The sequence below is a fragment of the Stenella coeruleoalba genome (assembly GCF_951394435.1).
Source record: "Stenella coeruleoalba genome assembly, chromosome: 5".
NCBI classification, from domain to species: Eukaryota; Metazoa; Chordata; class Mammalia; order Artiodactyla; family Delphinidae; genus Stenella; species Stenella coeruleoalba.
In genome coordinates, this window is record NC_137150.1 from 73,587,381 (window position 1) to 73,600,971 (window position 13,591).

Sequence of the window (13,591 nt, forward strand, 5' to 3'; positions counted from 1 at the left end):
GCCAAAGTTTCTGGCAGCAACGATGTTAAGCCTTAATATTTACTCTAATCCTCCAGTGTTGAGGAAGGAAGGTAGAGAAATTCTGGTGAGAACAGTTGTCTGGAAGATTTTTTGTTGAGGCATGTTAGAAAGGCTGCTGGGAGCCTAGAGTAGGGAGCTGCTCCAGATTTGTGAGTTCCGTTTTAATTTCCCTTGGAAACCTCACGTGGGCGGAGGCCAGCGCCTGGATGTGCGGGGCTGCACTGAAGCCCTGCCCATCAAGGGACCCGTCCGGGGTCTGTAAGCCCCTTTCCCCGCCCACCCATCATCTGGCCGCGCATGCGCTGAGCCGGCGGGCCGGAGAGTTGTCGGCTGGGAAATGGCGGCCGCGGGCTTGGTCGCTGTGGCTACTGCTGCAGAGTACTCTGGCCCAGTAGCGTCGGGAGGTAACCTCTCCGTTGTTAACTGCGGCCCGAACTCCGGGGCAGGCCCAGGTCCTGGCCCGGGCTCATGGAGCCGCTCCCTCGACCGAGCGCTGGAGGAGGCGGCGGTAACCGGGGTGCTGAGCCTGAGCGGCCGGAAACTGAGGGAGTTTCCCCGGGGAGCGGCCAACCACGACCTGACGGACACCACCCGGGCGGGTGAGTGGGGTGGGGGGTATCACTGCCAACAGGAGGCCCGGGGCGCGGTCGGAGGCCGCCGCAGCCGATGCGGAGAATCGCGGGTCGTTACGTTAACTGGTCCCATTACTCCTGGTCTGGACCCAGGTACCGAGGAGAAGCCGACTGCCCCAACCCACCCAGCCCTGGGGCCTGCGGGCCAGACCCCGAGCCTGGGGCGAGGCGGACAGCAGCATCTCTTGAGAAAGAGGGCCATAGGGGACTGATGGGGAGTGTTTTACCCTCTTAGAAAATTAACTTGCGCCGCTGCTGAGGTAGACCCTTGCTCCGCCCCGGTTTTTGCAGGCCCTTTCGTATTGGGGATGCCAAATTGACTTTACTAAGATTTAGGTTTGTAGCACGCTCTTAATCGGAGTCGCATTGGTCGCTGCATTGTCAGGAAAGCATGACTCCCGCATAGGCGTTTTTTTTCCAGAGTTGTTGTTTTTAGTGTGAACCCCAACGCTTTAACTTTTCTTTCTCCCCTTCGTCTAGGTGACTTACCAAATGTACTTGCAAAAATAACGAGAGCCCACCTTCAGACTCTCACTCCTTTCTTCTTTCCTCAGGCCCCCTTAAAAAAAGTTGAAGAAAGAAAACTGTTTAGAAAAGATGCATAGGTTGCCTACCGTATCTGTATTTAATGCTTTTTAAAAACAAACATCAGTTTGCCTTATACATATTTTTTTAACACAGAAAAGAAAATAAATTAGGTAGTATTTGGTTTTCTTAGTTGTCGAGAACAATGTCTGGTTACTGAGGTGTTCAACATAATATGTTTCTCTTGTGTTTAAAATATAGCTTTCTCGGGGAGTAGATTAAAAACAGTCAATCCCCTTATATATAGTGTGGTATGATGTAATTATTTTCATATACCTTTCCTAAGGTGTTAACTTCTATGTTTGTGCACTCATTAAAGATTGCTAAGTATTACATATGATTCACTTATTTTAGAAAGATAAGCAAAACTGTTACACTACTTCAAGAAACTATTCTTTTCAAAGAAACTTTTGCTCTAGTGTAAAATGGAAGGAATCAAATACCTATTTGTTTAATCTTTTTGGAAACAGTTGTACTGAATATAGTTTGTATTTTTTAGTGAACGACATTACAATTAAATTTTCTTGCTGATGTAAATATGAGCAGCCACTTGGCTTTTGCATGTATTCTGAGAGACAACATCTAAAATTGTCATTCATACCCCAGATTTCGCGATTCTGTTCAGGAGATGGCTGTATGGCATATGACTGTTCAGGAGATGGATAGCATAGTGATTTCATATGGGCATGAGTCATTTCAGTATTAGTACATTAAGCGTGGAGTTAAAGAATACGTTGATCACAGGAGTTTATCTGGCTCACTATCTTACCTGCTTTTAAATAGTTCTAGGACCAGTGTGTTTCGCCTTTAAGAAATATTTTTTTAACTAACAAAACCCAAAGGCATTTATGAAGAATAATAAGTAATCTCAATGAATTTTTTTCCTTACTATGCCCTGAATTTTTAATTTGTTATTATCCACACTTATTTTTATTACTTTAATAGTTTCTTTATAAACCAAATTTTTTGTTGGCTGACATTTTATCTGGCCAGAAAAAGTGTAGAGGGGAAGAAAAAGATTACAAGGTACTTTATAACCTATTAGACTAGATTAATTTCTAGCATGTTAGAAATATCACTTATTAAGTGTAAGAAATTTTTGGCAGACCTTGGTGAGTACAAAAATACTGAAATATTCTCTGAATTATTTTAAAGAGGTGATTTGATGTGGATAACATCATTGATTGAGTTTTCACTGTTTACTATTCATTGGTAGGTGTTTAAAATACATTGCCTTGTTAAATGCTTAACAACCAATGGATTAAATATTATTATCCCTCATTTACACATGAGGAATCACTCAGAATTTACAGATGAGTCACTCAGAGAGAATCATATAAATAATATTAGTGGCAGAATTTCAGCCCGGTTCCATCTTACTCTTTTCTCTCCACCAAGCCACACGGCCTTTTTACGTACAGATAGATATTACCATTCCTGTTTTTACAGATAGTGAAACCAAGGTTGGGAGAGAAAGATAATTTGCTCAAAGACCTGTAGCTAAAGGCCAAGAAAGGTGTTGTTAGCCGGGATTTGAGCCTAACTGAAATCCTGTTTGAGGTAACTCCAAAACCATAGACTACCTGTTACACAGGGTACTTTGAATTCAGACCCAACTTTTGTTAGCTAAAATGTTTTGTTTGGGCCCTATAGAAAATTTAAAGCCAAAAAAATTATTTGAATGTTATATTAAGCTTGCCACACGGTCTGGTCTTTCCTAATGTATAGAATGTATCTGGTAGAGCTGCTGTCCTTACATTTTAAGAAACAGCACATATTACCCATACCATTTATAACTTGACATGATTAGAATTCATCATGCAGCATTTTTTTGAGGTTTTCCCCTCCTGTTTGTTTTAAAAGGTAGATCTTTAGAAAAAGGGAAATATTTATTTGGGAATGAGTTACTTGATCCAGTGAACAAGGAAAATCTTAAAAGAAATCATGAAAGACTTTTGGGGGCAGAAAGGTTGTAGCTTGGATTTGGGGAGGCAGAAATGAGAAGGAAGGCCATTCCAGGCAGTGGAATGGGTCCCACCCCGACACAAGGATGTGCACATAATTCAGGGTTAGCCAGTCAATGTAGTCCATTCCTCTGGCAACAGTGATGGTTCAGAGATAGGCACATTTTCCTGTCAGCACATGAGAGAGTTAATTTTTTATTGGAACTATTGAGAAAGAGGCATGCTTTGAACTCTGGGGTTGCTGAGAGAATAGAATGTGAACCTGGAGCTTGCCAATAAATTGAAAGCAGAGCCAAAAGATGGAAAGAGTGAGGCCAAGTTCTGATGGTAACCTTTGAACTTTTGGATCAATAGCCAGGCCTTAAGTTAGCGGTATCCTTGGACTTTCAAATTATGCAAGCTAATAAAATTCTTTTATTGCTTATTCTGAGTAGACTTTTTGAAACAAAATAGGAGTCCTGACTGGTACAGTGAGACTGCTCTTGATGAAGTTGTGGGGAGGTCAGCTTGATCAGAATAAATGGTTGGATTAGAGAATATGAGAGCTACCTTTTGCATTTGAGGCAGCTAGATTGATGATAGGTTTGGAGAGAGGGAGAGTAGTCAACAGTCATTCATTCAACAAACATTTATTGACTAAGGGATTTTCAGGTGTAGATATACAAAGAGGACCAAGACACTCCCTGTCCTCAAAGAACTTAAGGGATCTAATGAAATAGAATAAATAGATATAAAGATTATTTGAATTGTCTAATAATAGCAAAACTTTATGTGTAAGGCATTATGCTAGATGATACAGTGGAAACAAAAACAAGAAGAGACTCTAACCTGTAAGCATTAAAAATCTAGTAATTTGTTTGGCCGGCTGCAATAACAATTCAGGAATGAAAAACAGAGATCACATTGGAAAATAAAAGTGTACAAATGCTGACTGAATTTATTTTTTTTAAAGAGACAGAATGCATCAAGTTGACTGAGCTATTAAACCTGTAGGACTAGGAAGGTGGTAATGCTACTGATAATAATAATAGTGAACATTTATTGAGCTGTTAGCATATTCCAGGTATTGCACTAAGCTGTATATATAAAATGCACATACAAAAACCATGAGTTGTAAGTACTAGTTTTAACCCCATTTTACATATGAAAAAATGTAGACTTGAGATTAATCTGATCAAGGTTACACAGCTAATAAATGACAGAACTGGGATTCAAATTCAGATACATCTGATCCTGAAACTTCTGTTTTTGATAACTAAGCCACTGACAAAGAAGTTTGCTACACAGTTTCTTTAGTTTGCCTGATAACTTTAAGTGTCTGGTAGCGCATCTAGTTAATCTTTAGCAGCAAATAGAAATGTAAATCTGGAACTTTTAAGAGTGAAGTTAGAACTATAGCATAAATTTGAGACAGTCATAATGAAGAGTTTATCTGATTCTTGGAGAAAGAGGGTCACTGGTAACCATGGGGTACACCAGCATTTAAAAAGGCAAGAAGAGGAATCAGCCTGAGAAAAAACCATAAACAAAGTTTTGTAACCAGGCCTGTACTAGAATTAGGAGAATCCTAAAGCCAAAGGAACCGTAGTAACCATCTTAAGTTATTTTACAGATGAGAAGCAGTCTCAAAGATTAAGACTTTGTTTAAGATTATATGTAGTGAAGTGGTGCTGTTTTACAGAAGGCAAATAGGGTCATAGTCGAAGGTGTAAGAAATCTTTTCTGAATGGAAGATCGAAAACAAGGAACCAAGGATTCAGCTTTGGGAAAAAGCCTGTGGTTGATGGCAGACGGGGAAGACTAAGATTACACAAAAAAAGGAAACAAATTGAGATGTAGTGGGTGAGCCAGGGTAACACAGTCTTATTGAAGCCGTGAGCGTTAAGGCTTTAAAGAATTGCGGGGGGTGGGGGTGGGGGCAGAAAAAAAGAACTGGGTACTTATTTCCCATGTAAAGAAGAATGAGGAGTGCCTGAAGGCCATTTAATTTTTCAAAAAAGTAATCTGTAAACCACAAAATTATGGTTTTGTTAGTCTTGGAAATATGCACTGGAATGCCAGGTCTTAAGTGGAAATCATATTTTTCTTGGATCCTTATTTATGTATATTTTGTATCAACCACAGTATATGTACCGTGAATTTTTCTACAACAGTGCTGTCCAATATGGTAGCTACTAGCCGTAAGTGGTTATTAAAATTAAAATAAGTTAAAATTTAAAAATTTTGTTCCTGGGCTTCCCTGGTGGCGCAGTGGTTAAGAATCTGGCTGCCAATGCAGGAGACATGGGATCAGGCCCTGGTCCAGGAAGATCCCACGTGCCGCAGGGCAACTAAGCCCGTGTGCCACAACTACTGAGCCTGCGCTCTAGAGCCCGTGAGCCACAACTACTGAGCCTGCGTGCTACAACCACTGAAGCCCACGCACCTAGAGCCCACGCTCTGCAATGAGAAGCCACCGCAATGAGAAGCCCGCGCACCGCAACGAAGAATAGCCCCCGCTCACCACAACTAGAGAAAGCCTGTGCGCAACAATGAAGACCCAACGTAGCCAAAAATAAATAAATAAATAAAATAAATTTTTAAAAATTAAAAAAAAATTTGGTTCCTTAGTTGTACTAGCCACATTTCAGGTGCTTAGTAGCCACATGTGTCATATTGGACAGCACATTAGACAGACCTATTGTCTGTTATGTTGGACAGCACAAATAATAGAATTTTTTCATCACAGAAAGTTATATTGGACAGTGATGTTGGGGCATACTGCCCTGAATAGAATTGAAATTTTCTTCTGCATTATTTATTTTATAAGTCATACTTCTTTGGGCAGTGTCTTTCTATATCCGTGAATACAATAAGCCACCATGGTCACTAGAAATGAAAACACCTAAATATGTTTGAGAAGGCCAGAGGCAAAGGGAGGAGGTAGCAGCAAATGGGGGCTCAATCATAATTACAAGATCTTTGCTAGCATCTCAGGGCTGGGAGGGGATATATAATTTTTTCTTTTAGAAATATCTTGTTAAAGGCTGCTGTTAAAGCATGTCATCTTTGTTAATAGGGGCATTAACTATATATCTGACACATTTATCATCCACTGAGTATTATGTGTTCAAATCAGGAAGCTTCTAAGAGCCTTAGCAATAAGAGAAGAGTAGAAAACACCAAAGCTAATTTTATTTGATTAATCAGACTTTCAATTTAGTATACTTAAAAATCATTCCTTCCGATATTAAGAGTTGTACATGCTCATTGTAGTACAAAAAGTTATAAAGAAGACACTAAAGATCATTTGTAATTCCACTTACCAGAGACAACTGGTAATGAAGCCTGGTTTGAAGTCTTCAAACTTTTTCTTCATGAAATATACATTCTCGGGGCTTCCCTGGTGGCGCAGTGGTTGAGAGTCCACCTGCCAATGCAGGGGACCACGGGTTCGTGCCCCGGTCCGGGAAGATCTCACATGCCGCGGAGCGGCTGGGCCCATGAGCCATGGCCGCTGAGCCTGCGCGTCCGGAGCCTGTGCTCCGCAACGGGAGAGGCCACAACAGTGAGAGGCCCGCGTACAGCCAAAAAAAAAAAAAAAAAAAAAAAAAAAAAAAATATATATATATATATATATATATATATATATATATATATATATACACACACACACACACACACACACACATTCTCACTTTTTAAAAACTAAAAATGGGATCATACAAAGGCTGTTTTATCATCTAATATTTTTTCACTACATGAGATACAATATCAGAAAATATAGATCTGTAGCATAATTTTTAATAGTAGTCCACTATAGATATACTGTCTTTTAATTGACCCTCGTGACACACTTCGGGATTGTTTAGACTCTCACCATTACAAATGATATTGCTGAGAGTAACTTAGTGCGTATGTCTTTGCAGACTTGTTTAATTATTTCCTTAGGATAAATTCCTAGAAATATAACTGATTGGTTAAAAGATGCATAGTTTTAGGGTTTTTTTAATACAGATTGTAAAATTGTGCTTCCAAAAGGGTTGTTCAGCTTAGATTTATACCAGTAGTACATGAGTTGTCTTTACTTTGCACCCACTGATTTTATTCTTTTTGATCTGTGTCCGTCTGATAGATGAGAGATAATATCTCCTTGTTCTGTATTCAGTGCATCTTGAGGAGTGTAATTTTTACTACAATAAGAAAGTAGTATATAAATACAAGGGGAAAATATTCTATTTTTTTCTATGTCCTTTTGTCATAGAACCAGCTGATGACAAACAATCAGAAGCTCTTTGTGCAAGTATATAAACTCCTGTATATTTAATTTGAATTCCTTTGTAATTGTAAGAGTAATACATATTTATTATAGAAAATTTAGAAAAACAAAATACACAAGGTAGAGAAAGGAAAAAAGGAATAATACTACTGCATAGATAAATCACTGTGAACATTTTGACATATTCTTCCAAGTTTTTTTTTTAATGCATGTATGTATATATTGAAAAACCTGGTATCCGCTTTTTGTGGTTTGCTTATTTCCACTTCATAGTATATTAGAAATATTGTCATATCTATTAACATTTTCTTATCATAGAATTGTAATGGTTGCAGAGTATTTAATTGTATCTTTGTACTTAACCAGATCCCTTTTATTGGGCATTTAGACTATTTCTAATTTTTTATTGTTATAAATAATACTATGAACACTTTATATATATAACTCTTTGCTTACATCTCTCATTATTATCTCTTATTGGATAAATTCCTAGAAGTGAAATTGTTCTAACAAATTATATGCAACTTTTAAAATGTTAAGTAAACATAATTTACAAACAAAATTACAAAAGCAGTTACTCATAGAAACAGTGTTGCATATTGTATGTAATTCAACTAGGTTTATAGGCCACCCACAAAAAAAGTAATTTTTTTCTAAACACGAAAGTCAGCTTAACTCACATTTCATACCTCTTTATACCTAAAAACCGTGATCTCCCACATGTCTCTCTCTCTCTCTCTCTCTGTCTATGAAGAGTGTGTGTTAATGACACAAATTTTTATTGAAGTACCTCTAATCTCAGAGAAGATCTGGGGTATAGAACTTGAAGTTGCCTTAATAGGGAACTTGAAATTTGAAGGCTTGGAATTTTATTAAGAATTCTACCCTATATTATATGTTCATGCTTGTTTTAATACAAATCTGTGGCTTCAAATTACCCACCATTAAGGAAGACCAAACCAAATAAGTTTCTATAATGTTATTCTGTTGTTTTCTGTAATCCACCTCTCCCCCCACCACCCCCAGTATGCTAGTTCCACAAGTATAGATATAATATTGTATATACTACTACTCTTTATAACAAGGTTTCTGTGGAAATACGCATATTGAATTGCAATGTGGGATGCTAAGAACACATCTCAGGAAACAACATTTATAACTCCCCTCTTATAGCTTTACCTCCTGTTTGGAATGAGAAATCCTAAAGCTCTAATATAGTCTCATCCACATGCTTCTTCCTTTCTCTTCTGCTTGTGGAACAGCACAATTTTTATATTGTACTGACACAATGGAAGAGACTTAAAAAGATTACTTGTGTCCTTCCCCACCCCCACTCCCCTCCCCTCCCGCAACAGACACATGTTTTATAAAGAGAAGCAGAGACCATGAGGAAGATCATGGCTGTTGGGTATAAAGCCATCTGAAATAAGATTTAAATTTATCTTTGGGGAAAAATCTGACCTCAACTGTACTGGCATTGTTTTTTAAATAGGAAGGGTAAATAGTAGGATGGTGCCTTTAGGAGGGGTGAGAAGATGTGTTATAGATCATCACAAAATCAATGTTGAGACTAGAAGAATGGCAGCAGTGTTGGGGCCAAGGATTTGTTTCCTAGGGTTCATTTCCTTTTACCGTGGCTGTATTTGGGGGCTAGATGGTTAATATTATCGCATATTATAACGTGAAATAGGACTTTTAAGTAGTAACATACGTGTTCATTATTTTTTCAGTTCATTTATGAAGCAGTTATTCCACTGAAGCTCGGAAGAAAATATATGGTTAATATGGTAATTCACAAAAGGAACATTATTTTGAGTTCCTAAGGTAGCCAGTGATATCAAATGCAATGCTACTAATTTTAGAATCATGAAACCAGTCCTAAAAATTTAAGGCATTTCCTTACTTTTAACTTTCTCCCTTGCTCCTGTAAATTTGTAGATTTTTATTATTTGAAGGAAATGTTAAACCAAGGATTTTAACTGGTTAAACATATTTCTTACAAAAACTAGGTAATTGAGTTTTTTCATTAAAAACGGGTTTTTAAAAATGACCTACAATCATAGAGAGTGAAAATATAAGCCACAGAGTAAGAGATTTCTAATAAATACAAAAAACAAATGCTATCCAGAATATGTATAGAATTTCTACAAACAAGAAGATAACACAATAGAAAACTGAGAAAACACTTCAACTGGTACTTCACTAAAGAGGAATTACAAATGACCGATAAATATGTGAAAACCTGCTCAATCTCATTAGTAATCAAGGGAATGGAAAATAAAACCAAACTGAGGTACTTCTCACAGATTGACAGTACCAAGTACTAGAAAGAAAGTAGAGTTGTCCCTCAGTATCCTCAGGGGAATGGTTCCAGGACCCTCCACAGATACCAAAATCTACGGATGCTCAATTCTCTTATATAAAGAAGGCATAGTATTTGTATATAACCTATGCACATTCTCCCATATACTTTAATTCATCTCTAGGTTACTTGTAAGATTTAATACAATGTAAATGCTGTGTAAATAGTCGCTGGTGCATAGCAGATTCAAGTTTTGCTTTTTGGAACTTTCTGGAATTTTTTCCCCAAATATTTTCAATCCGAGGTTGGTTGAATCTGCAGATGCAGAACCCACAGTTACTGAGGGCCGACTATAGAGAATTGGGGGCACTCATACAGTGCCAGTGGGAGTTGAAACATACTTAGTAAAGTTGAAAATACACATACTTTGTAAGCCAGAAATTCCAGGCTCTGAGGTACATACCCCAGAGAAACTTGTAGAAGTACACCAGGACATATGTATAAGAATGTTCATAACATTGTTCGTATTTGACAAAATAGAAACAACCCAAATGATCATCAATAGAATGGGTAAATCAGTTATGGTATATTTATGTGATTTCACAGCAGTGAAAATGAATAAGCTACAACTGCATGTAATTACATAGATGAACCTTGGAAACATGTTGAGCAAGTGAAGTATATGACACTATATATGCAGCACAAATATATTTAAATAAAGTTCAAAAACAAGCATAATCATTCATAAGTGCTAAAACTAAAAGTGCAAGGAAATGATTGCCATAAAAGTTAGGATAATGGTTACTTGTAGGTGAAAGGGAAAACGTTAGAGGAAAGGAGGCAGTGGGTTAAAGGTGCTTGTATTTCTGAAGTACTGAAAATATTCTTTTTTTTTCCTTTATAACATTATTTTTTCTATGCCATTTACTTGTTGCTTTTTTTTATTATAAATTTATTTTTGGCTGCATTGGGTTTTTGTTGCTGCATGAGGGCTTTTCTCTAGTTGCAGCTAACGAGGACTACTCTTCGTTGTGGTACACGGGCTTCTCATTTGTGATGGCTTCTCTTGTTGCAGAGCACGGGTTCTAGGCACGTGGGCTTCAGTAGTTGTGGCACGTGGGCTTCAGTAGTTGTGGCTCGTGGGCTCAGTAATTGTGGCTCATGGGCTCCCTAGAGCACAGGCTCAGTAGTTGTGGCGCACGGGGTTAGTTGCTCTGCGGCACGTGGGATCTTCCGCGACCAGGGCTTGAACCTGTGTCCCCTGCATTGGCAGGCAGATTCTTAACCACTGTGCCACCAGGGAAGCCCGAAAATACTCTCTTCTTTAACCTACATTCATCACCTATATGGTTGTTCACTGTATACTTATGTTAAAAATTGTATATTTATGGTTTATTTACTTTTTTCATGTACTTCTTTATTTAGGCTTACTTATTCATTCTTAACTCGTGTATTACTCATAGCACCTCTTCTTTTTTACCTTCTCTTTTTCCATCTCCTCTCTTTACCATCCCCCTTCCCCAGTCAGGCACTTTTCTTGCTTCACAAAGAACAGTATTTTTTACTGTCACAATGAACAATATTGTATTTTTTCATACTAGATTGGGAGCTTCTTAAAGAAGGTATATTAGTTTTCTCTTGCTGAATAAAAAAATCATTATAGACTTAGCAGCTTAAAACAACATTCATTTATTACCTTACATCTCTTTAGGTCAGAAGACTGGACTTAGCTGAGTTATCTACTCATGGTCTTACAAGACCAAAATCAATGTGTTGGCCAGGCTGAACTCTCATCTGGAGTCTTAGGGGAAGAATTTCCCGGATCATTCAGATATTGGCAGAATTCAGTTCCTTGCAGTTATAAAATTGAGGTCCCCATTTCCTTGCTGGTTGTTTCGGGGCTGCTCTGAGGTTCTGGAAGCTATCCACATTCCTACAACATGGCTGCCTCCACCTTCAAGCCAACAGTGGTATGTCCTGCTTGGAATCTCTGACTTCTGCTATCAGCCAGAGGACTTATTTGATGAGATTGGGTCTAGCCAGATTGTCTCTCTTTTGTTTAATTCAGAGTCAGTTGATTAGTAATTACTTAATCATATCTGCAAAATCCCTTCTGCCACATAAGGAATGTAATCAGTGTATATTTCATATTAACAGTCCCAGGGATTAGGGTGGGAGATCTTGGGGGCCAATTTAGGATTCTTCCCACCATAGACGGTTCTGTCTCACTTTCTTTTTATTGTACATCACTTAGTACAATACCAAATATCCTTTGAGTGTTTATTGTTTGGATGCGTGGATGGATGGATGGGAGGGTGAGTGAATGAGAGGGCAAAAACAGGAAATGAAGAGCCTATTCTGTTTCTTAGTTTAGGAAAGAGTGACAACTGACTACTGTGTGACTGGGTTTAATGAGGACCCTTGGCGCTTCAATGATACAGTAGGATTCAATCAAAACATTCTAAAGCATAATACCAGTGAATATACTTCCCTTTTATGTCAAAAGTCAGGAATTCAGACCGTCTTTAATTGGTGTCTAGAGGATAAGAGTGATGATGTTATTGATACATGTGCTAAGAGTAAGTACCCCAAAATATAACCAGTAGCAATTGAGAATTTTTAGGTGTTTGAAAATTTTCAAAATAGGACCTTGATTTGGTAATAAAAGAAGTAAAACAAATTTTAAACTCCTTACAGTGAAGTAGGCTGTCCATGTATATTCAGTATTTATAACTTCGATAATTACAAGTTTTTGTAAGGCTCAGATATCCAAGGAGACTCTTAGCCTGGTAAATATGTGATCCTTTTTCTAGATCAATAACATTGTGATTTCTGGTCATCTATTATCAAGTGACAGACCATACTCAAACTTCCGTGTGCATAAAATCCCCCATTGCAATTTTAAAAACATGTACATTCCTGAGTCCAGACCCTAGAGAGTCTTGATTCAGGAGACCTGGGGTGGGGTCCATTAAGCTGCATTTTTAACAAGCAACCTGTTAGTTCTAGGTGCAGTTGGCCTAAGAGCTACCACTTAAGAAATTCTTCTATAGACTCTGCTACTTTACTCTAAAATTCATTTAGGAAAATAGTAATTTTTCACTTCCTAAAGATATCTTGATTAGGTAAGCCAAAGATTTTATTCAATTGAAAACAAATTTTTTTAAGTATAAAATACAGACTTTATTTTGCAAAACTGGGTACTTTGATGTAGAATAAACACTTGAAAGGTTGGTTTATTTGTTTTAAAGGTAGTGTCACTGAAGAACTGTGTTGTTACAAATAGATAACCAATTTACATGAAGAAATAAACTATGAAAATTGAGCATGTATGGTTAGTCAGGGTCTTAGTTACGAGCAGCAGAAACCAGCTGTGGTTATGAGTAGCCCACGAAATCTCTGGGAGGACTGGAGAACCAGGCTGGAAGGATAAGTAACCAGGAATAATGCCCAAAATCATGTGCCAGAACTTATCCTGTGAAGACACCACAAGCGTTGCCACCTGGGGACAGATACCTCAACTTGCACCACTAGCACCAGTGAATGATAATGGATAACTCTATACCAGCACTGGAGCATTTGCCACCACTACCTGTGAAAATTGGGATGTATTGTTTCCATTCTGCTTTCAGTTCAAGGTTAGGGGAGGATGTGTCTACTTGGGGGAACCTAGATCATGTGCCTGTGCCTCTAGCTGCAAGAGAGTTTGGGAAAGCAAGCATACTGTGTGGCATTTTTCAGCTTCTGTTGAGGTAAGAACTCTGTTTCAGAAAAGGAATAGTGTTTAGATCCTGGGCAGCCTAAAAAAATGGCATGTGTCTAACTACAA

General features: G+C 38.2%; 1 protein-coding gene across 8 annotated transcripts in view; it reads left to right on the plus strand.

The window, feature by feature from the left end:
- Nucleotides 1-326: 326 nt before the first annotated feature.
- Nucleotides 327-13,591, plus strand: part of LRCH3 (leucine rich repeats and calponin homology domain containing 3) — a 114,631-nt gene continuing 101,366 nt past the window's right edge. For all 8 annotated transcript variants that reach the window (XM_079922249.1, XM_079922252.1, XM_079922246.1 and 5 more), the window contains exon 1: nucleotides 327-620. In XM_079922249.1, coding sequence (XP_079778375.1) covers nucleotides 359-620 — 262 coding nt within the window. In that variant the 5' untranslated portion in view covers nucleotides 327-358. The remainder of the gene's footprint in view (nucleotides 621-13,591) is intronic.